General features: G+C 45.7%; 1 protein-coding gene across 5 annotated transcripts in view; it reads left to right on the top strand.

Annotated features, from left to right (window-relative positions):
- Nucleotides 1–287: 287 nt before the first annotated feature.
- The window catches only part of LOC138740834 (RNA-binding protein 4B-like), a 48,778-nt gene continuing 25,622 nt past the window's right edge, over nucleotides 288–23,443 (top strand). For 2 of the 5 annotated variants that reach the window (XM_069894027.1, XM_069894028.1), the window contains exons 1-2: nucleotides 288–550; nucleotides 6,369–6,675. In XM_069894027.1, coding sequence (XP_069750128.1) covers nucleotides 446–550; nucleotides 6,369–6,675 — 412 coding nt within the window. In that variant the 5' untranslated portion in view covers nucleotides 288–445. Of the gene's footprint in view, nucleotides 551–914; nucleotides 972–6,368; nucleotides 6,676–20,249; nucleotides 21,661–23,443 lie in introns of those variants that run through there. The other 3 variants (XM_069894025.1, XM_069894026.1, XM_069894024.1) reach the window with 3 other exon arrangements.

The following is a 23,443-nucleotide window of genomic DNA, read 5'->3' as shown; positions in this document are numbered from 1 at the left end:
TCCTCCGAGATGGTGACTCACAATTTCTCTCCCCTCTCCACCTCTGATCCCCCCATGATCATTGGAGCATACATTTCCTGCAGTCAGCAGTCAGCTCCTTGAGGACTTTCTGGAGGCCAGGAACTTAAAAGGTCCCAGTCCAAAGGGGCGGGAGAAGAACACCGAGCGGCAGCGGAACCGGCCAATCCGATGCGGTAGCGCCCCCTCCCCGGCTGCCTTTGATGAGTGGCGTGCAGCGGTCGAATCAGGACGAGGGGGAAGGCGGTATCAGGGTCCAATGAGAGGGCGGCCTGGGGGCAGAACGTTTGATTTCTTTCCCGGTGCGTCGGGTCGCCATCTTCTGCGAAGGCACCGGGAGCGACTGTGGCGCAACGGGCATTAAAAAAAAAGTGGGGGGGCGGCTCTCAAAATTCAGTCACTAGGACCTTCGCCTTCTATTTAAAAGATGGTAAAAATCTTTATCGGGAATTTGCCTCGTATCGCGACGAAAGAAGAGATCAAGGAGCTGTTTGAGAAGTACGGCAAACTGACCGAGTGCGACATTATTAAGGTGAGGCGGTGAAGAGAATGCACGGGTTTAAAAATATATCTAAATCTTATCGGCCCCGAGGTTTAAGGGCAGAAATGCGGGCTGCTTTTTATTTATTTATTTGACGGAGGGGGTGGGGGCGAGGGTTAACGTCAAGGGGAACGGAATTACCGAGACCCCGTTATCATTGTGAAAGTGTCACCCTGAAATCCTTCCCCCAACTCATCCGGGAGGGAGGGAGGGAACCAAAAATCTCCACCCAAGGTTCCCACCCCCCATAACCCGTTGGAAATGGTGTCTTGCCCAGTCCCCCTTTAGGGGGGGGGGGGGGAGGATGAATATTTAAAAGAAAAATCTTGATAAATTTGTTCGTCCTATCACAAAGGCAACGACACCCTAATGGAGACGCTCAGCAACGGGAGAGAAGAAGGAATTTGGATGGGTACGTGGACTGGGTGCAGGAACAGAAAGATGGATCAGCACAGACTAGAAGGGCTGAAGGGCCTGTTGCTGTGCTGTAATGTTCTGTGGGTTTTTTAATTGGTGATCAGAATTTCAGAAAGTACGTTCATGCAGAGCGCCTGAAGCCACGTGAGGAAAAAGCGAATTAATCGGGTTTTTCGAGGAGGTTCCCGGGAGCACTGATGAAGGAAAGCCTGCAGATGCTGTCCGCGTATACTCTGGTGAGCTCCCACACATTAGTCAGGAAGGGTTAGATGCCCGGTGTTGGCTGAGCAGGAGAAGCCAGAGAGGGGTGGTGGAAGATTGCTTCTCAGACTGGAGGCCTGTGACTAGTGGTGTGCCTCAAGGGAGTGGATGCTAATGTGGTCAATTGGATCATTAAGTTTCCAGAAGACACCAAGTTTGGAGGTGTATTTTGTGGGTAGCAAGGAAGGTTTACAAAGCTTGGAAGGGATCTGGACCAGCTGGAAAAAATAGGTTGAAAAATGGTGGATGGAATTTAATGGAGGCAAGTGTGAGGTGTTGCATTATGGAAGGACCAACCAAGAAAGGACGTACAGGGTAAATGGTTGGGCACTGAGGAGTGCTGTAGAACAGTGGGATCTGGGAATACAGATACATAATTCACTGAAAGTGGTGTCACAGGTAGATAGGGTTGTAAATAGAATTTTTTTTAGCATATTGGCCTCATAAATCAAAGTATTGAGTCAATGAGTTGTGATGTTATGGTAAATTTAAATAAGAATTGGAGCATTGTGTGCAGTTTTGGTCACCTAACTATAGGAAGTACATCAATAAGATTAAAAGACTGCAGAGAAGATTTACTAGGATGTTGCCTTGACTTCATGAACTGAGTTACAGGGAAAGGTGAAACAGATTTGGACTTTCTTCCTTGGAGGGTAGAAGAATGAGGGGTGATTTGATAAAAGTATTTAAAATTATAAGGGGTATAGACAGTAAATTAGGTAGGCTTTTTCCACTGAGTGTAGGTGAGATACAAACCAGAGGATGTGGGTTGAGGGGAAAAGTTGGGGGAACTTGTTCACACAGAGTTGTGGGAGTGTTGAAGGAACTGCCAGCTGAAGTGGTGAATGTTGGCTCAATTTTAACATTTAAGAAGAATGTGGTACATGGATGGGAGAGGAATGGAGGGCTATGGTCTGGGTGCAGGACAGTGGAACAGAAAAATGGATCGGCGTAGACTAGAAGGGCCTGTTTCTGTGCTGTAATGTTCTATGGTTTTAACTCAGTGACCAGAATTTCAGAAAGTATATTTGTTCACAATGTTTGAAGTAACTTGTTAGTTTGTTTTCTCGTGTTTAAGATCACATGCATGTTGAGAGAATAACAACCTGAGTCTCAACATGGATCACATGAAGGAGATAGTCATGGACTTTAGGAACAACCACCTTCAACAACTCAGTAGTGGAGAGAGTGGAGGGCACCAAGTTCCTTGAAGTTCACTTAACTCGTGACCTACCGTGGACACTCAACATCTCGCTTGTCAGGAAGGCGCAACAGCAACTGCATTTCCTAAGAAGTCTGAAACGGGCAAACCTTCTATAGGAGCTCCATTGAAAATGTCCTGGCCGTCTGCATCACAATGCAGTATGGTTGCTGCAGAGAAATGGATTGGAGGTCAATCCACAGGAACGAAAGAGTGGCACAGAGGATGACTGAAGTATCCCTACTCTCACAATTGACATGGTCTACTGGGATAATTGTCTGGTGGGCATGCAAAATCAGTGAGAATCCTTTCCACCTTGTACACAGCATCTTTCAGCTGCTCTCATCAGGGAAGAGGTGCAGGAGGATCAGAGCCAACACCATCAGGATGAGGAACAGCTTCTTACCCCGGGCAGTGAGAACGGTGAATGACCAAAGGAACCGCTCACACTAACCATCCAAAATTCTTGTATTCACAAAGCTGGGTGGGGGTGGGGGATGTGAGGGTGGGTGTGGAGGGTAGGGAGCGCAGCGTGGGGAGTTGGGTGGGGACGGGTGGAAGGTGAGGAGTGCATCGTAGGGCATGTGTCGGGAGGTGTGTGTGTGTGAGTCATGTCTAGTTGGGTGTCTGTGTTTTGGACCAGAGAATTCTGATTTGTCAGGTTGGCAATCAGATGGCAATAAACTTTGAAGTTTCTAGACTTTGGATGAGGCAAAAAATGTGTCTCGTTTGATTCTTCTGAAGGGCATCAAATTCGAAAAGAGAATCTCTTGCCATATGTGATGTGGGAAAATTTGAAGTGCTTTGGCTTAAAGGGAAATTTGAATGAGGTATTTATTTTATCTTTCTCTGTATTCTGCACAATGAAGTAGCCTGAAGTTCTGTCGCTGGTTTAGTGAGGGGGAATTGTGGGAACTAAGTTATACAAGCAAGGTTCCATAAGCCACCATGCTGATTGGATCATTTATTTTAAAGTAGTTTGGTGTGAGATATGTTAAAGCTCCAGGACACAGCTGAGAGAGCAGGCAAGACCTTAGCTTCAGTTACATCTGGAGGAGGATACAAAGTAGTTGCGGTGTTCGTGATTTACTGTCTGAATCCTGTTGATTACAACTTGAAATCTCTGCAAATGTTCCTTGTGATGTCGTTGAGATTGGATTGCAGCTGTCGAAGTGACCAAGTAGGAACTGCACAGGCGATAACTAAATGCAGCAATTGGCCAATGCCATATTCCTCTTTTTTGTTGATTTGATACCCGAAATCTGTTTGGTCAAGAGGAGATTGAAATTGTACTGTGATGGTAGTTGTGAACAATAACTTGGGTTGATTGTAGCAGCTGTCTCTGCCAGAGGCAAAGAACTGTTCATCAGCTGAAGTAGCCAGTTAGTTTCAAGTCACCTTTATTTATCGCTGATGCCATGTTCACATGGTAAAGACGAGATAGCATTTCTCCAAGACCACAGAGCATATTTACATAAATATGTTAGAATTGAAGTTAAACATATTAAAATAATCAGGCTTGTACAGTAACAGTCCACAAATATTCTGGGTGTTCAGGAGCCCAATGGCTTGGGAGGAAGAAAAAACTTGCCCAATCTGGACCTAAAGACCTGAGTGCTACGCTTCCTCCTACCGGATGCAAAAGGGAGAACAGTTTATGTGAGGAGTCCTTTACAATGTTTATTGCCTTTCACCTGCATCGAGTGCTGTCGATGTCCTTCATGGTAGGAAGAGAGCCCCCAATGATCTTTTCCACTGACTTCAGCATCCTCTGCAGGGTCTTGCGGTCTGAGGAGGTACAGCTTCCAAACCAGGCAGTGATGCAGTGGCACAGGACGTTCTCGAAACATCCTCTGAAGAGTGTAGCAAGGATAGGGAAATGAACTTCCCTCAGCCTTCGCAGGAAGTCGAGGTGGGCTTTCTTGGCTGTGGAGCTTATGTTAAGGGACCCTGTGAGGTTCTCTGCCAAGTGCACTCCAAGGAACTTGATACTCTTGACAACCTCAACGCTAGAGCCATCAATGGTCAGCGGAGCATGGTTTCCCCCCCCCCATTGGGCCCTGAAGTCAACAATCATCCCTTTTGTTTTTTTTAACATTGAGATACAGGTCATTGGCTGTTAATTACTGCACCTCATCTCTGTACACTGACTTGTCATTCTTACTGATCAGGCCCACCATAGTTGTGTTGTCAGCGAACGATGAAGTGATTCGAGCTGTGTTTAGCTGTACAGTTGTGGGTCAGCAGAGTGAACAGTGGACTCAGCATGCAGCCCTGGGGGGGCCCCCCGAGCTCATTGTGATGGTTTTGCAGATGCAGTTACTGATCCGGACTTCATGAGGTCTCCTTAAGGCAGTTCAAACAAAGTTTGAACGCTTAATTGCTAACTTTAATCTTTTCTGAAACACAGTCTGCTCATGGTGTTTCCCTTGAACTCTGCCCTCCATTTTTTGTCCATGATGTACATTAAAATACATTGTTGCTGTTCACAGGATAGTAAAGAAAATTGTTCTGGTCATGTACACTGTCCCATTAGTGTTCACGACTTTTTCTTAATTTGGTGAGCAAATGGGAATCTTAAATATTAGCCATTAATTCTAAAAGTGGATTCCATCATGTTATGGGACTTCTGCTGCAGTAAGTAGGCGAACAAGAAAATTAATGCTTTAGCAGACTAAGAAGCTCACGGCTGCAGAGCCTGTGGGGATGAGAGTATGAAACAAGACATATGGCATATTGGAATGTTGTCGGGAAGGTTACTGGGTGGTGCTTTCACAGAAACTGCAAAGGACAGGAGTAGCAAAAATATTACTGAAATATGTAAAATTGCACACGGGCTTCTGTTTAAAGAGTTGTATAAATTGTACAAGAATCCTGTGTACTCTGAGTAGGGCATAGCGCAGAGAATGAGTTATATTGTACTCCCGCTAGCGTAATACAATAAAGAAATGATTGTATGCTCTTTGGTTCTGTTGTTTGTTTTATTACAGTGCAGGTCAACTCTAACTGTAATTTTTTTTTAAACCCTGCTTTCTCTAAATCTTGTGTGTTTATATCCCTTCGCATCTCATCTCTTCCTGATCTGCTCCTTCTGTCCATCTTATTTAAATTTGGACGCACAGCACAGAAACAGGCCCTGCTGGCCTAAAGGACTGCGCCCCAAATACACCAATTAACCTACAAGCCTGTATGTTTTTGGAGGCTGGGATGAAATTGGAGAACCCCGAGGAAACTAATGCAGACACTAGGAAAATGTACAAATTCCTTGCAGAGGTGCCGAATTGGAACCTGGATCATTGATTCTATAATTGTGTTATACTTGCATCTTTTCATAATTCTCAATTCTCCTATCCTATTGCCCTGTAATCTTTAACACGGTGATCACTGTGAATGTTTGTGATTAAGTTTGCTCTGTGGGTTTTCTAACATGAAGGTACATCTCTTTTAGTACTGAAGGTGAAGATCCCAGCCTTGAGAGATTTAAAATGAAGCAATTAGAGATTGGCATTTGACATAGTCTATTGTCAAACACCATGGTAGGGAATCTATTGTAATTCATGTAACGGTCGATACCGTGTAAGAAATCGACCACCTCCACCCCTTATTTTTGGCCCTATCCACCTGGCCACTGGGCTCCTTATGCCTTGACCGTGGACTATCACTCAAGTCCAGGCCTGCCGCCCATCTGAGCTCCTGACGTCCTGAATGTGGACACCACCAGGTCCAGACGTCCACTCATCCGAGCTCCCGACACCTCGATCGACACAGGTACTTAGCACAGTCAAAAGTAATGTGTGTAATAGTTGACCCCCTAAATTTTACCCTAAAATTTGGTCTAGTCACCTATTACGTGCGTATACACTGTAGTCATCTCTCTTTATTCAGGATTACTGAGCTGAAGAAGAGAGAAAATAAAATTTTTTTTTTCAGAATTATGGCTTTGTCCATATGGAGGATAAAGAGGCGGCAGATGAAGCAATCAAGAACTTGCACCATCACAAGCTTCATGGGCTTCCTATCAACGTCGAGGCCAGCAAGAGCAAAGTGAAGATCTCGACCAAGCTGCACGTCAGCAACATTGGGAGTGAGTGCACAAACCAGGAGCTGCGGGCCAGGTTTGAGGAATATGGACCAGTCATTGAGTGTGACATCGTCAAGGATTACGCCTTTGTGCACATGGAGAGAGAGGAGGATGCCATGGAAGCCATCCGGGGTTTCGATGGCACTGAGTTCAAAGGTGAAATTCCCGTGGGCTGGTGTTGGGGGTGGGGGGGGTATGGGTGCAGCATGGACCATATTTGGCAAGAGTCTAATTCTGGCTCTCCTGTAAACTGCTGTGGTTGGATTTAGCGCAACATGAGGTCCTCAGCCATCCCCTCTTGATGCTATTACAAGGATTAGATTTGTCATTGAAGAGAAGGTGCATGAAAAGAGGACATACTGCCACTTTCAAAGCAAGTACAGCAAAATCCCCATAACCCGACACCTAGGGATTGCAGATGCCGGATATGTGAATTTTCTGGTTGCCTGACTAATGCACCTGCTTTAAGAATACACTGTTTAAAAGATGATGCAAAATGTAAAGAAATTTAAAAAATAATCGGTATTGTAATCTTTAATGATGTAAGGTTCACTTTAATCAAATAATTCCTATAACATCCACAATTTAAATTCAAATCCCAGTTGTTGTACCCACCATATCGCTGTCACAATTAAGCCCCCTTCCCCAAAGCCTTAAACACTAATAAAGATATAAAGTCTCACTGGGCAAGGTTAGGGAGACACTTTGGGAGAGTCATCCCAGCAGCGGTGAGCGGCATGAACCGGCTCTTCACTCGATTGTCCCGGTTAAACCCTTGACGCAGCCCAACTCACCTCCATGCAAGTGTCCTGGTCGCCCTCACCGCACCTTCCTCGCCCTGACAATCTGACTCCTCTATGCAAATGTCCCGGTCAGGTCCTCAGTGCACTTTCCTTTAAATTCGAACCCCAGTTGCTGGCCCTGTAACTGCCTTGTACTAACCCTTCACTAACTGCGCCACCGTTATAATTAATCCCCGCCCCCAAGTTTACAGATGTGCCTACTAATGTGCTTAACTCTTATAAAGACTCTCACCAGGCAGGGATAGGGAAACACTTTGGGAGAGTCACCTAGTGGCAAGTGGCATTGCCATTTTATTCAAACACAACTTTATTCAAACAGTTGCTGGAGGCGGGGCTCCGCTGCTGAATGTTCACTCCCATCTTCACCAAGGAGACGTGTGTTGCTTCGGAGAACGTTGACTTTTACCATTTTAAAATTTTGTTTAAAACTTAATTTATTTTCAAAATATTTATTTATTTATTGCTGATTGTTGGTTTCCAGTTGATTGAATGCCGGAAAATGGGGATTTTATTGTACTTGCTGTGGTCTGTCTTTGAATTGCTGGCTAGTGTGATGTTGAACATTGCTAACATTCTCTCATTGAATATGGATCTCTCGGGCAAGCAACTTTTCATTCCCATCCATAATCCCCATGGTAATGTGCTGCTTTATCGTACGATGACCCTTCTGGTAAAGGTTCTCCCATGGTGGGAAGTTTGGGGTTTTCTCCCAGGTGCAGTCCAGTTGGGACAATGTGTGACTTAGGGAGGCCTCCCTGTAGTATTTCTTATTCCCTTCTCCTTGTTTTAAATGACCATATACACTTGTGTAATCGTCAATGCTGTGTAATAGTTGACTCCCCCCTCCTTTTTTTAAGCCCAAGAAGTGGTCCAAAAAATTTGACTATTGTATGAGTAAAATGATATCTAGAAATACCAAAAACAACGAAACAGGTTGAAGCGTTTCACAATCATAATTTGGACAGGGTAAGGAAAGATCTGGGGTTGGTCTTGATCTCATGAAGGTGGATTCACCTCAGAATTGGGTTTATTGTCATGAACGTGAGTCAGGAAATTGTTTTGCGGGCAGCAGGTTTGTGCAGGGCAAGGTGCAAAATTACTGTAAATTACAATTCCATAAATACAAATGAATAACTAGTGTAAAGAAAGAGAAGAAGTGAGGTCGTGTCTGTGGTTCAGGGTTCAAAAATCTGAAAGTGGAGGGAAAGAAGCTGTTTTTGTAACATTGAGTATGTCTTCAGGCTCCCGTACTTCCTTCCTGACGGTGGCACTGAGAAAAGGGAATGGCTTGGGTGGTGAGGGTTCAACCTTCTGTAGCCTGTAATACTCCTGTTCATTGGCACGACCTCCATGCCCAATGGTGATACAGCCAGTCATGGTACATCTTGTAGAAATTTGCAAGTGTTTGGTGACATAGCAAATCTAACGAAATGTGTTCCTTTCTTCATGAGTGCATCAACATGATGGTCCCAGGATAGGTCTTCAGAAATGTTGACGTCCAGGAATTTGAAATTTTTTTTTACCCTTGAGAATGCTTTGAATCTCAGCATTGGATAGCTTGTTCAAACGTGCCTGTTTCTGCTGTTGGCCAAAAGTAATTGCGAACAACTGAATTGGTTCCTGACCTGCAGGAGACCAGAGGAGAACACATGACTTGTTCTGTGGAATTGAGGCTCTGATGTGAATACACTAGTGTTTAAATAAACAAACATTGATTGTAGCATTGACTTTAATTTCATTTTCTATCATAAAACCATAGAACTATACAGCACAGAAAACAGGTTGTTCAACCCTTCTAGTCTGTGCTGAAACATCATTCCACTAGACCCACTGACTTGCCAGTTTGTTCCACACTCCCACCACTCTGAATGAAGAAATTCCCCCTAAACCTTTCCCTTTTCACCCTGAAGCCATATTTATTTCTCCTAATCCAAGTGGAAAAAGCCTACTCATATTTACTCTGTCCACCCCTCATAATTTTGTAAACCTCCATCAAATCTCTCCTCATTCTTCTACACTCCAAGGAATAAAGTCCTAACCTGTTTAACCTTTCCCCGTATCTCAACTCCTGAAGATCAAACAACATCCTAGTAAATCTTCTCTGCACTCTTACTGCTATCCTTCCTGGAGTTAGACGACCAGACTGCACACAATACTCTAAATTTGGCCTCGCCAATGCCTTATACAACCTCACCATAACATCCCAACTCCTCAATACTTCGATTTATGAAGGCCAAGATGCCAAAAGGTTTCTTTACAATCCTTTGGGGAAAGCCAGGTGAAGGGAAGAAAAAGCCATTTAGAATTTTCAGGGCTAATCTGTGGAGATTCATGCTAGAAAATAAACAACGTCTGGTGTGAACAACACTGTGTGGTTCCACGTAGTCGAAAGCCCTTGACATCCGTCATCCAGACCTGCGAAAGTGAATGGCCTGCTTGAGAGAGATGGCTGCACACTGGTAGGACCTAACACAGGGAAACAAGGTAGGTGATGTGTACGTTGCGGGTCAGCACCAGGAATGTGAAAATGTGTAGATAACTGGGCCAGGGAAAGTTTTATTTGTTATGGGATGCTCAGCAGTTTTCAGGGACAAGGATTCTTGTCAGTAGTGCATGAATCGCATTAAGTGCTGGGGTTGCATTGATGTTGCTGCTTTAACACAGTTGTTCATTGTCATCTCTCCACGTCTTTTTATTTGGTTCTTGATTACGGCCTTGGGTGCCCTGCTGTTTGCCATTCCCATATGGGATATGGGATGAGGAAGGCATTTCAGTTTATGAATGTTGGGTTTTTTTAACCATGTGTCATTTGAATGCTAACGGACTGATTTCCCAATCCTGTCCTTCCAGGAAGAGCATACCTAGTAATCCATTTTGATTTTCCCCAGCGCCCAATTCCTTTGAGTGGAATTTACCACTGACAGTTGATTTGCCCTGTGGCTTTATTCACAGGACAGCACAGAAGAGTGAGCTCGAGCTTCCGGTGTTATCTGTGCAACTTAGAATATAATTTAGACGTACCTTTCTCTTCCACACGCACGACATCTGAACCATGAAGTCTGCTCCAACCTTCGTGACTGACCTATCACAGGCTTCCTCCTTAATTTCCCAATCATCTAAAAATTTATAACCACTATTTATGTGAAGACATTTCTCATTACCTTTGTTTTAAATGACTGGTGCCTTTCTCTTGCAACTATGACCCATTTTGATTCTATATCTCAATACATGTGCTCCTCGACTAACAATAGGATCACGTTCTGATAAACCATCGTAAGTCGAAAAATCATGTTGAAAGAGTACCTACCAAGGTTCATAGCTTAGCCTACCTTAAAGGTGCTCAGAACAGATTGTAACCTACAGCTGGGGAAATTTACCTAAAACAGAACAGTCACACCCACTCCACCATGCAGCAAATTGTGAAGCTACAGTACCAAGTGACCTCATGCGGGCATTTTCATTAGAATGTGTGCCATTGTAACTTTGAAAAATCATAAATTGAGCCGTCGTGAGTAGAGGAGCATCTGTACCCTCACCACATATCCTTTTGTGTCATTAGAGCAGACTTGGATATCTTGAATTCTCTCTCCTTCTCCAGGACAATATAAATAGTTAAGAGTTGGAAGCCAAAAGCTGATTCCTGATATAGTTCACTAGTTAAGTGCTGACCTGAAAGACTTGTTTATTTCGACTCTTTTCCATGCAATAACCAGTTTTCTGCCATGCTAATACATTTCCTTTAATGCACTGAAATCTTGTGTATCTCAATTTTGGCTTGGGAGGTTTGTCTCCAAATTGACAAGCCGCAATTTTTTCTCCCCAGCAAACTCACAATAGTTTAAATTTAGACATAAAGCACGGTAACAGACCATGATCCTGTGCTGCCCAATTACCACCCCCCTTCCCTCCTGTTATGTTTTGAAGGGTGGGAGGAAACCAAACCCCCCCCCCAGGCAAGTGGGAAGAACATGCAAACTCCTTATAGACAGCACAGGATTCAAACCATGGTCCCAATTGCCGATGCTGTAACAGCGTTGCACTAATTGCACTGCTCCAGTTACCTGGGCAGAACTGGAAGATGGTCCAGGGTTTTGGAACCATGGCATTCTTCAGTGACATCCACCAGTGGTTGGAGATCGTGGGTCCACTGTAGTATCTCTTCCAGACGTCTGCCTCTAACCTAGACTAAGAACATGATGGTAGATGACTGGTGTCCACAGAACTGCAAGAAAGAGATGGCAGTCTTGAGGGATAAATAAAAAAGAAAATGTAGGGGGAATGAGACGAAAGTTAAAATAGCAGGCCTAGCCATGTCATGGGAATATCATCCTGCCTCTTTCCCTTCCTGCTATCAAATACATGTATGTTATTTCCTGAATAGGGGCTTGATGAATCCTTGAATGGATTCTGTTGGTTAGCACCAAAATTATATTTTTAGTCACCCCAATTCAGCTGTTTCATTTATTTTATGCTTATTATTTTGCATTGTATGTAAATGTTTAAATTCCATTTTCTTCTTGTATCATTGGGTTTTCATTGGAGCAAGAAGAAAGCAACAACATTGTCAGAGAAGACTAGTTGTACATCTTTCCTCGTGGTACCTCATTAAGTTTCAAATATTTTCAACCCTCTATGAAGAGGGTGCAGATGAGATTATCCATTGGATTGGAAAATGTATTTTGAGGCAAGGTTTCTTGGGAGTGAAGATGAATGGGGATGGAGGGGGGGGGGGTGGTTGTGACTTAATAGAAGTCTACAAGATTGATATGTATGGATAAGATAGATGGTCAGCACCTTTATTCCCAGAAGAGGGCAAGAGTAGCAAACACTAGAGAACTTTGTTCAATGTGAGGGGAGGAAGGTTTAGGAGGACATCAGGGGCAGGTTTTTTTTCCATAGAGTATTTTATTTACTGGTACATAGGAATACTTGTCCTGCTTGTGTATTGTTTGACTGTGTGTATGTAATGTCTGCATGTTTGCACCAAGGACTGGAGAACGCTCTTTCGTTGGGTTGTATTTGTGCAATCAGATGAAGATAAACTTGATGACGACTTGGGTGCCTGGGGTGGTGGTAGAGGTTGGAGCTATGGGGGCATTTAAGAGACTCTTAGACATACAGTACCATGGAGAAAGAAAAATAGTGTGGGGAGGGGTTTTTTTTTTGGTAGGCATATGTAGGTCGGCACAATGTGGGCTGAAGAGCCTGTACTGTCCTGTAATGTCTATTTGCAAAGAACAAAGCATGTTTAGCTGCTTGAGATCCTGCTTCTTGATCCCTGCTGTGGAGTTTTTCAGCTCGAGCAAAGCCTTGGATAAGATCCTTCATGATGGGCTGGTCCTCAAAATTGAATCATAACTTAGCTTGGTGGAAGTGGAGGGTTGCTTTAACCTATTGGAAGCCTTTGACCAGTGGGACGCTGCAGGGATTGGTGCGGAGTCCACCGTTCATTTATGTTAATGGTTTGGATGACAGTGTAGTTCGCGAGGTTGGTAAATTATGGATGACACTAATGTTGGTGGTTATAGTGGACAGTGAGGAAGGTTACACTTCATTACAACAGGATCTGGATCTCATGGGCCAAGGAATAGCTGATGGAACTTAATATGTGTTATGTAGCCAGTAACCAGGGCAGGACTAGCAAAGCCCTGGAGAGCATTGTAGGACTGAGATCAAAGTATATAGGATGACTCTGTATACGAAGACCCTGGAATTTCCATCTAAAATGTTGGTTTTGAGTGATACCCTGTGTATAAGACAACCCCCCAAAATTTGGCACTTACCGCTGACCCAGTGGATGCTGTTAAAGGCAAATCACAATATTTTCGTAACAAATTACCATGTCAAGGTTTCAATTTTACTTGGATATTTTCAAATGAACCACCGTTGGCTCATGTAACAGGCCATTTAAAGCCTGAAGGGAGCCAACAGCTCCCCTCGGGGAGTGCTGAGATTTCACAAATAACTAACAGGGCATGCACGAGATTACTTTGGAGTTGGCAGTGTTGAGACTTTGCCATCAAGGTACGAATTTTTAGACCCACCGTATAGAACGGCCCTGATTTTAAAGTGAAATGTTTAAATTTTGAGGATCATCACATATAACGGCATGTACTCTGAAAGTAGTATATAACACACAGACAGGCAGGTGTATATAGCACGCAGGCAGGCAGGTGCATATTGCACGCAGGCAGGCAGGTGTATATAGGACACAGGCAAGCAGGTGTACATAGCACACAGGCAAGCAGGTGTACATAGCACACAGGCAGGCAGGTGTACATAGCACACAGGCAAGCAGGTGTATATAGCACACAGGCAAGCAGGTGTATATAGCACACAGGCAGGCAGGTGCATATAGCACACAGGCAGGCAGGTGCATATAGCACACAGGCAGGCAGGTGTATATAGCACACAGGCAGGCAGGTGTATATAGCACACAGGCAGGCAGGTGTATATAGCACACAGGCAGGCAGGTGTATATAGCACACAGGCAGGCAGGCAGGTGTATATAACACACAGGCAGGCAGGTGTATATAGCACACAGGCAAGCAGGTGAATATAGCACACAGGCAGGCAGGTGTATATAGCACACAGGCAGGCAGGTGTATATAGCACACAGGCAGGCAGGTGTATATAGCACACAGGCAGGCAGGTGTATATAGCACACAGGCAGGCAGGTGTATATAGCACACAGGCAGGCAGGTGTATATAGCACACAGGCAGGCAGGTGTTTATAGCACACAGGCAGGCAGGTGTATATAGCACACAGACAGGCAGGTGTATATAGCACACAGGCAGGCAGGTGTATATAGCACACAGGCAGGCAGGTGTATATAGCACACAGGCAGGCAGGTGTATATAGCACACAGGCAGGCAGGTGTATATAGCACACAGGCAGGCAGGTGTATATAGCACACAGGCAGGCAGGTGTATATAGCACACAGGCAGGCAGGTGTATATAGCACACAGGCAGGCAGGTGTATATAGCACACAGGCAGGCAGGTGTATATAGCACACAGGCAGGCAGGTGTATATAGCACACAGGCAGGCAGGTGTATATAGCACACAGGCAGGCAGGTGTATATAGCACACAGGCAGGCAGGTGTATATAGCACACAGGCCGGCAGGTGTATACAGCACACAGGCCGGCAGGTGAATATAGCACACAGGCCGGCAGGTGCATATAGCACACAGGCAGGCAGGTGCATATAGCACACAGGCAGGCAGGTGCATATAGCACACAGGCAGGCAGGTGCATATAGCACACAGGCAGGCAGGTGCATATAGCACACAGGCAGGCAGGTGCATATAGCACACAGGCAGGCAGGTGCATATAGCACACAGGCAGGCAGGTGCATATAGCACACAGGCAGGCAGGTGCATATAGCACACAGGCAGGCAGGTGCATATAGCACACAGGCAGGCAGGTGCATATAGCACACAGGCAGGCAGGTGCATATAGCACACAGGCAGGCAGGTGCATATAGCACACAGGCAGGCAGGTGCATATAGCACACAGGCAGGCAGGTGCATATAGCACACAGGCAGGCAGGTGCATATAGCACACAGGCAGGCAGGTGCATATAGCACACAGGCAGGCAGGTGCATATAGCACACAGGCAGGCAGGTGCATATAGCACACAGGCAGGCAGGTGCATATAGCACACAGGCAGGCAGGTGCATATAGCACACAGGCAGGCAGGTGCATATAGCACACAGGCAGGCAGGTGCATATAGCACACAGGCAGGCAGGTGCATATAGCACACAGGCAGGCAGGTGCATATAGCACACAGGCAGGCAGGTGCATATAGCACACAGGCAGGCAGGTGCATATAGCACACAGGCAGGCAGGTGCATATAGCACACAGGCAGGCAGGTGCATATAGCACACAGGCAGGCAGGTGCATATAGCACACAGGCAGGCAGGTGCATATAGCACACAGGCAGGCAGGTGCATATAGCACCAGGCAGGCAGGTGCATATAGCACACAGGCAGGCAGGTGCATATAGCACACAGGCAGGCAGGTGCATATAGCACACAGGCAGGCAGGTGCATATAGCACACAGGCAGGCAGGTGCATATAGCACACAGGCAGGCAGGTGCATATAGCACACAGGCAGGCAGGTGCATATAGCACACAGGCAGGCAGGTGCATATAGCACACAGGCAGGCAGGTGCATATAGCACACAGGCAGGCAGGTGCATATAGCACACAGGCAGGCAGGTGCATATAGCACACAGGCAGGCAGGTGCATATAGCACACAGGCAGGCAGGTGCATATAGCACACAGGCAGGCAGGTGCATATAGCACACAGGCAGGCAGGTGCATATAGCACACAGGCAGGCAGGTGCATATAGCACACAGGCAGGCAGGTGCATATAGCACACAGGCAGGCAGGTGCATATAGCACACAGGCAGGCAGGTGCATATAGCACACAGGCAGGCAGGTGCATATAGCACACAGGCAGGCAGGTGCATATAGCACACAGGCAGGCAGGTGCATATAGCACACAGGCAGGCAGGTGCATATAGCACACAGGCAGGCAGGTGCATATAGCACACAGGCAGGCAGGTGCATATAGCACACAGGCAGGCAGGTGCATATAGCACACAGGCAGGCAGGTGCATATAGCACACAGGCAGGCAGGTGCATATAGCACACAGGCAGGCAGGTGCATATAGCACACAGGCAGGCAGGTGCATATAGCACACAGGCAGGCAGGTGCATATAGCACACAGGCAGGCAGGTGCATATAGCACACAGGCAGGCAGGTGCATATAGCACACAGGCAGGCAGGTGCATATAGCACACAGGCAGGCAGGTGCATATAGCACACAGGCAGGCAGGTGCATATAGCACACAGGCAGGCAGGTGCATATAGCACACAGGCAAGCAGATGAGGAAGGGCTAGTTGAGGGGGAAAGGATGCAGAGAAGATTCATAAGGATATTTCTGGGATTGGAGGCCTTGAGTTGTAGGGAAAGATCGGATAGGCTGGGGCCTTTTTCTCCTTGGAGGCTGAGGGATGAACTTGTACAAAATCATGAAGGGGAGGGGGGTGTTTGTTAAGGTGAATGGTCAGAGTGTTGCATCTTTCTGTGGAAGATCTTTCGAATTGCTTAACCAAATTTGGAACTGGTGTCCAAAAAGGTGCTACTAAATTTGCAAGCACCCTGTTGCAACCATATCTGTGGCTTATCCAGAATATTTTGTGAGCAAATCTTCAATCATTTAAGAACCCTGGCTGCTGCCTCCAATTTGTTTGTGGAACGTGTTTGATTTGCTAAGCCCCACCTCCTGCTCTTCTTCCTGCCACCTTGTGGCTATGATTTGCATTTTTTAAGCAGTGGTGGTCAATTAGTTTTGTCCAGTGTGAAAGCCCCGTGACCTCTTGGGTCTGTGGTAGCTGAATCCTGAGGCTGTTAGAAACGTAATCTCCCCTCAGCTCAGCCATTTCAGTTATCAGCCTCAAGAAACCTTATTCCTGACTAAGGTCGTGCTCTTCATGTCCCTTTGTGCTGGTGGTTTCCACCACAATAGAACAGCACAGAAAATGGGCCCTTTTAGTCTGTGCTGAGCTATTCTGCCTCATCCAACTGAGCTGTACCTAGTCCATATCTCTCCCATCCATGTACCTGTCCAAATTCTTCTTGAATGTTAAAATGAGCCCAGCAGCTTGTTCCACACTCCCACCACTCTCTGTGTAAAGAAATTCCCCCAAATTATCCCCCTAAACATTTCCCCTTTCACCCTGAACCATGTCCTCTGGTTTGTATCTCGTCTGACCTCAGTGTGGGGTTGGGGGGGGGGGGGGCGTGGGGGGGAAGCCAGTTTGCATTTAACTCTGTTTATACCCATTATAAATTTTGTAAATTTCCCCTCATTCTCCAATGCTCCAGGGAATAAAGTCTTAACCTGTTTAACCCAGTTCTTCACATTCTGGAACATCCAAGTAAATGTCCTCTGCCCTCTTTCAATTTTATTGATACCTTCCTGCAGTTAGTGACCAGTTGTTCTTTGAAGGGAAGAGCAAAATCTGACTGATTTGCAGCTGCCTTCAAACAAAATCTCAATATTTTGCCTCTGAACTTCACTTGGAATTTTCTCTGTGGAAAACCAAAAGCCACCATGCATGTTAATTTGCCAGGAATTGAACGTTTATTAAATTTCATTTACAACACGGTAGAAGCCAATTCCGGTCACTTAAACCTGTGCTGCTGCCCAGTTACACCCGTATTAACCTACAGCCCCCGTATGTTTTGAAGGGTGGGAGGAAACTGAAGCACCCAGGGGAAACTCAGAGAGACACGGGGAGAATGTGCAAACTCCTTACAGACAGCGCGGGATTTGAACCCAGGTCGCTGGCTCTGCACTGTGCTGTATCAGTAAATTTGCTATTTTTCCTGTAATACTTCCTTTCCTTCCACTGACTGCCTCAGCCCTGAATTTTCTGTCCCATCCTGAGTAGTTAAGAATTCAAGGGTGTGTGTTTTTTTGGGGGGGTGGGGGAAGAAGGGGTAACTGAAGGAAGGTAACAATGTCGCCTGTTGTAATTTTCCTGAAGAGTTGGTCAGCTTGGATCTCCTTCTCGTTAGGATATTAACAGATCAGTCATGGTTCTCAGTTCTTCACAGACATGGGGGAGGGGGTTGTAGGAAAATCACAATGGTGGAGAAACTCAGCTGGTTTGTATAGCAAAAATAGATACACATAAGCAACATTGCGGGCTTGAGCCCTTCATCAAGATATGGACAAAATGTCCAAACAAAATTGTGGGGGGGAGGAGGAGCATGGTTCCAAAAAGGTAATGGTTGGATAAGTGAGGGAGGGCACACCAGCAAGCAGGGGTAGGAGGGATGGCTCTGTGAAGGGGGGGGGGGGTGGAGAGCTGGAGGAAAGAAGCCAGAAGGGATGGGAAGGGAGGGAGTAGGTTAGCAGAAACAAGAGAAGTTGCTGTTATTGCCATCAGATTGGGGAGTGCCAGAAAATCAAGTGTTGCTCCTCCAATTTACGGATGGTCTTGGCGGGATAGTACATTAGGCACGGAAAGACGTGAGCATGGGACTGGGGTGCAGAATACTGTAGTATTGTCAGCCGGGAGCTTGGATTGGGTCTTTCGACCTGATGTCTGGGAAAACGTGTGGATCATTCCTGAGGGGTTGGCTACTTTTATTAAAGTTTCTGTTGCTTGACAGCGAGTATTAATGTTTCAGAACTGAACAAAGCACATTTATTCTCAGCTAAGTAAAAACACAATGCTGGAGAAACTCAGCAGGTATATGTCAGTGTACAAAGCGACTTGGTGTATCAGATGACCCCCAGAATTTCCACTTAAAATGTTACTTTTGAACTGTATCGCTGTCAAACTATCCCAATTATGGCACTTACCACTGAGAGCTTATTGCTCCGTCACTCCTTTACCAACCATCGCACTGACTGGTGGAGTGGTGCTGTTAAGAATTCTAAGTAACAATTCTAAGTGTTACTTAGAATTTAGCCAATTAATTTCCAAGTTCTGTATATGTTGTTGTATAGGACCGTCCTTGAAACTTAAAAAATTCACTTTAAAATCGAGGACATCCCCGATGTATAAAATCCATACCTTGGCAGCAAAGTCTCAACACTGCTGCCATTTTCCCGCCAGCTCCCACACAACCTCACGCATGCCCCGTTAGTTATGAAGTCTCAGTGCTCCTCTGCGGGGTCCATCCAACCGGTCTGAATGTCAGCTCTGTACAGGCTTTGAAAATGCCTTTTCAGGACCCCACTATAATTTATTTTAAAATAAAATAACCAAGTAAAATGTGAACCTTTAAATAATAATTTGTTGTTATTTGTCAGTATTATGATTTGCTTTTAATAGCATCCACTGATCAGCAGAAATTGCCAGATTTTGGGCGGGGGGGGTGGTTAGTCTTATTCCAAGGGTTTCGCTCAAAACCAACATTTTAAATTCCAGGGTAATCACCGGCATACACCGGCATATACTGTAATGGTGAAATACTGTCACAATTACCGACCTTAATGTGCACTAATTGTTCGAAGCTGGTGTAACGTAAGCACTAGTGACATCTTTAAAAGAACTGGTAACTGGTCACAGAGAGATTTGCTGTGATTGGCCTGATGCGGCAATGTAAACAGAAAGCACCCTGGTACCCTGGCTGCTTGTTAACTATTTGCCAGCTGATGCAAACGGTGACTGATGGCTTTGTTTGCTGTGCTGTTATTTTAAGGAATGTTAGACAAGGTTTATAATACATTTTGGTTTGTATATAACATTACTATTAATCCAGATTCCCAAACACAAACTATTTAGTGGTAGGACCATAGGAGTGCGAGTGTTTTATGCTGTTCTCCGGAGGTGGTGGGGGGGTAGGGGGACACTATAAACCACAGGATCTTAAGGTTTAGATTTTATGCTTAGTGTATTACACCTGGTTTTGCAGTGACAGTTTTAAGGTTCAAATTCCGTCTATACACCAACATATATGGTCCTTTATGAGGCAAAATTAAAGATGCATAACCAACATTTCAGGCTTGTGCCCTTCATCAAGGTATGCATCCCCTACATTAGCCATTCTCAACCATCTTTCTGCTCAGAGTTCACGGGCTCCCTTCCCTGTGAAGCAGCTGAGTTCAGTTGGTTTCTTCCATACTTCTCTCCTATCATCTGATTTTCTGATTTCAGACGGTGGCTCCTCTTAAATGTGCAGTGGTCCCGTTGAGAATGCCTGGTGTGCGTCTTCCCACCCACCCTAAATGAGCAGAGGCGATCTTTTCATTCAAACGCGCCCCCCCGGTAGCGTTTATAATTAATTTGGCCCTGCCCAACTCTGCATATGGTTTCGACACAACCACAGCAAGTGAGCACATTTTTAAAAAAAAATGTAATTGAGCGAACTCTTGCGTCTTGTTTTTAAAGGCAAACGGATCCATGTCCAGCTGTCGAGAAGTCGGCTTCGGGCACAACCAGGGATGGGCGACAAAAACGGCTGTTTTCGGTGCGGTAAAGAGGGCCACTGGTCCAAAGAATGCCCCAAAGATCGCGGCGGATTCCTTTGCGACTACCCCCCACCTTGCCCAATGCGGCCCATGTCAGCGTACGGAGAGCGTCCGGTGTACGACGAGCGGTATGAGATGGCCGAGCACTACAAGAGCTATTTGGCGCAGCCGTACGCGCCAATGGGAGACCCCTACTATGATCGCTGGTCGCCTCGGCTTCCTCCCATAGGCACACCGATGAGCAATTGCGTCCCTGGTGGGTTAGACCTCTATGGGAAGCACTCTCTGCCGCCTTCGCCCCCTTCCTACTTTAACAGGGATAGGAGCCCTCTGCGTCGGATGCCCATGGCTGCCTCGAGGTCTGGATACGTGTTTGATTACTCACATGCCAATTCAGCAGTAATGTCCACTAGATCTCCGTATGACGGGCCAAGCACAGCGGGGAATGCCTATGCGGACCGTATGCAGTACTCTATGTTCTGAGGTGAGGCACTGTCCACTTTCCAACCGCAGGTGTGCGTCTGGCACCACAGACCTAGCTTACTCAGTGGCTAATGCTCAAGGGTCAGTAAGATTTCCTGCTCACCCCTTTCTCCCCAATCTCGCTCTCTCCGTCAGTATTTTATTTCCCCCCCCACCAGTTTCTGTTTCGTGACCTTGGGGTTGCTCACACAGACCTTGACACTGTTGGACAGTGCAGATTGATTGAAGTAACTGCTTCCGATTGCTGTCTCGTGTTTTTCCCTGATCTGCTGAAAGAATTCTGGGGGGTGGGCGGATGACATTTACATCAGGATGGGTTCCGATTTCCCCCACCCCAGCTGTTGGTACAACTTCTGCATATTTCATGAGGTTGATGCAGAGGGAATTGTTTGTGGAACATCACTGCAAGGTCAAAGGGTGAGGCAAGTTGACTAGAAAACTTTAGTGCACAGTAGCCTCCTTTGTTATGGAAGTGTAGCAGATTTGTGCTATAATCTCATAACCAGAAAATGCTAAATCCTAAAATTAGCAAAGTTTTCGACTCTAGGTTTTCTTTCTGTTGCCAAGGACCTCTTTTTGCGCATTAGTCACTGGATATCTACAAGTCTGTTTCTCGTGGCTGTTACAGGACTGGGCAAAATGACTGCGTGTTTCAGGGCAGTCGATTCAGGCCGCTGACACAAGGTGAACCCTGTGCCTTTTTATATGAAAGTTAAAATTGATGTCCATGTGTGCTTTGTTTTTATTTCTTGCAGGAGTGGTAATTGTCCCTTGGCAAGAGAATCGGGGTTCCTTGTCCAAATCTACAGGTTGTAAGGGATATGTTCATCGCCTGGATGTAGAGCAAAAGATGTTTGGTGTGATGCAATGCCCCAATATTTTTTTAAATAAAAAAATACTTTGGTTCCTGTCCCAAACTAATTTTCTCCATTGTGAGCAGCACCACTCTTTCTGGAGCCTAGTTTTGTTCTGCATGTACCTTTCCATTTTGGTAGTATTCTTTGTGTTAGTTCAGAGTATAATGCACACCTGTCAGTGTTTAGAAAATATACTTTTTTTTTTAGTTATACATTTCCTTGTATTAAAAGCTTGTGACAATAAATACCAGGAATTTAACATTTGGTTTTTCTGTGTTCGATCCTTTTGAGTTGTTGCGCGAGACGGGCTGAATCCTCGTTGTGGGTTGAGGGACAATCTGACCCAGGGAACCGCAAGCTCTGCTCTGGCTTTGCCTTCATCCGATCTGTGTGATCTTTTGAAAAATGCTAACGTACAGGGGTGGGGTGATTAGCTTGCTTGCATTCAGTCTTGTGGCTCGGGATCCAGACTGATGGATCATCAATCAAATATTTTTTTTTGAGATTCAATACAAATGTGCTTATCTGATTTTGGTGGGTTCTCAGGCCAAGTAAATTTCAGGTATATATTTTGAGATTTCTTGAGGAGGTTCACAATTGTGTGCTGCCCTTGAATCTAGCTGGTGATTGGTGAAAATTTCTAAAGCTAAATTATTCCAGACAAAATAAGTGCCGTGGGTGGTGGATAATAATGAAGGACTCTTGCTCTCATCGTACCTACATATACTATAGCCCTTTGGAATCCAGCCATTTTTAACCTTTCTTAATATATACTCTGGACTGGGTCCATGGGTAATGTTGGTAATAATGGTAATAACATGACAGTAGCGATTTTAAAAACGAGCCCAGGCAGTGTTATATTTAAAATAATTAATTAATAACCAACAATTATATAACACCTAATCTAACTTAAACTTTAACTCTACGCAAATGTATTGGTGTGTATGGAATACTCCAAGCCACATTGTGGGAAGGCAGTTCAAAGTTGAGAATCTTGGTGGGCTTGAGATTGATGCAACATGGGCTTTAGATGAATGATCCTTAGATGAATAGTGGAGTCTGGAAGGAGCAGTTCATGAAGTGGATGAAAGAGACCAGGGGTGATAGAAGGTTGATCAACTCACGAAAACTTGCTTTGGTACTTCAGAGAGAGACGAGGCCCTTCTTCAGAGAGAGACGAGGCCCTTCTTCAGAGAGAGACGAGGCCCTTCTTCAGAGAGAGACGAGGCCCTTCTTCAGAGAGAGACGAGGCCCTTCTTCAGAGAGAGACGAGGCCCTTCTTCAGAGAGAGACGAGGCCCTTCTTCAGAGAGAGACGAGGCCCTTCTTCAGAGAGAGACGAGGCCCTTCTTCAGAGAGAGACGAGGCCCTTCTTCAGAGAGAGACGAGGCCCTTCTTCAGAGAGAGACGAGGCCCTTCTTCAGAGAGAGACGAGGCCCTTCTTCAGAGAGAGACGAGGCCCTTCTTCAGAGAGAGACGAGGCCCTTCTTCAGAGAGAGACGAGGCCCTTCTTCAGAGAGAGACGAGGCCCTTCTTCAGAGAGAGACGAGGCCCTTCTTCAGAGAGAGACGAGGCCCTTCTTCAGAGAGAGACAAGGCCCTTCTTCAGAGAGAGACGAGGCCCTTCTTCAGAGAGAGACGAGGCCCTTCTTCAGAGAGAGACGAGGCCCTACTTCAGAGAGAGACGAGGCCCTACTTCAGAGAGAGACGAGGCCCTTCTTCAGAGAGAGACGAGGCCCTTCTTCAGAGAGAGACGAGGCCCTTCTTCAGAGAGAG

Source organism: Narcine bancroftii, chromosome 8, assembly GCF_036971445.1.
Source record: "Narcine bancroftii isolate sNarBan1 chromosome 8, sNarBan1.hap1, whole genome shotgun sequence".
NCBI lineage: Eukaryota > Metazoa > Chordata > Chondrichthyes > Torpediniformes > Narcinidae > Narcine > Narcine bancroftii.
The sequence above is the reverse complement of the archived record's forward strand: the minus strand, read 5'-3'. Positions and strand labels throughout refer to the sequence as shown.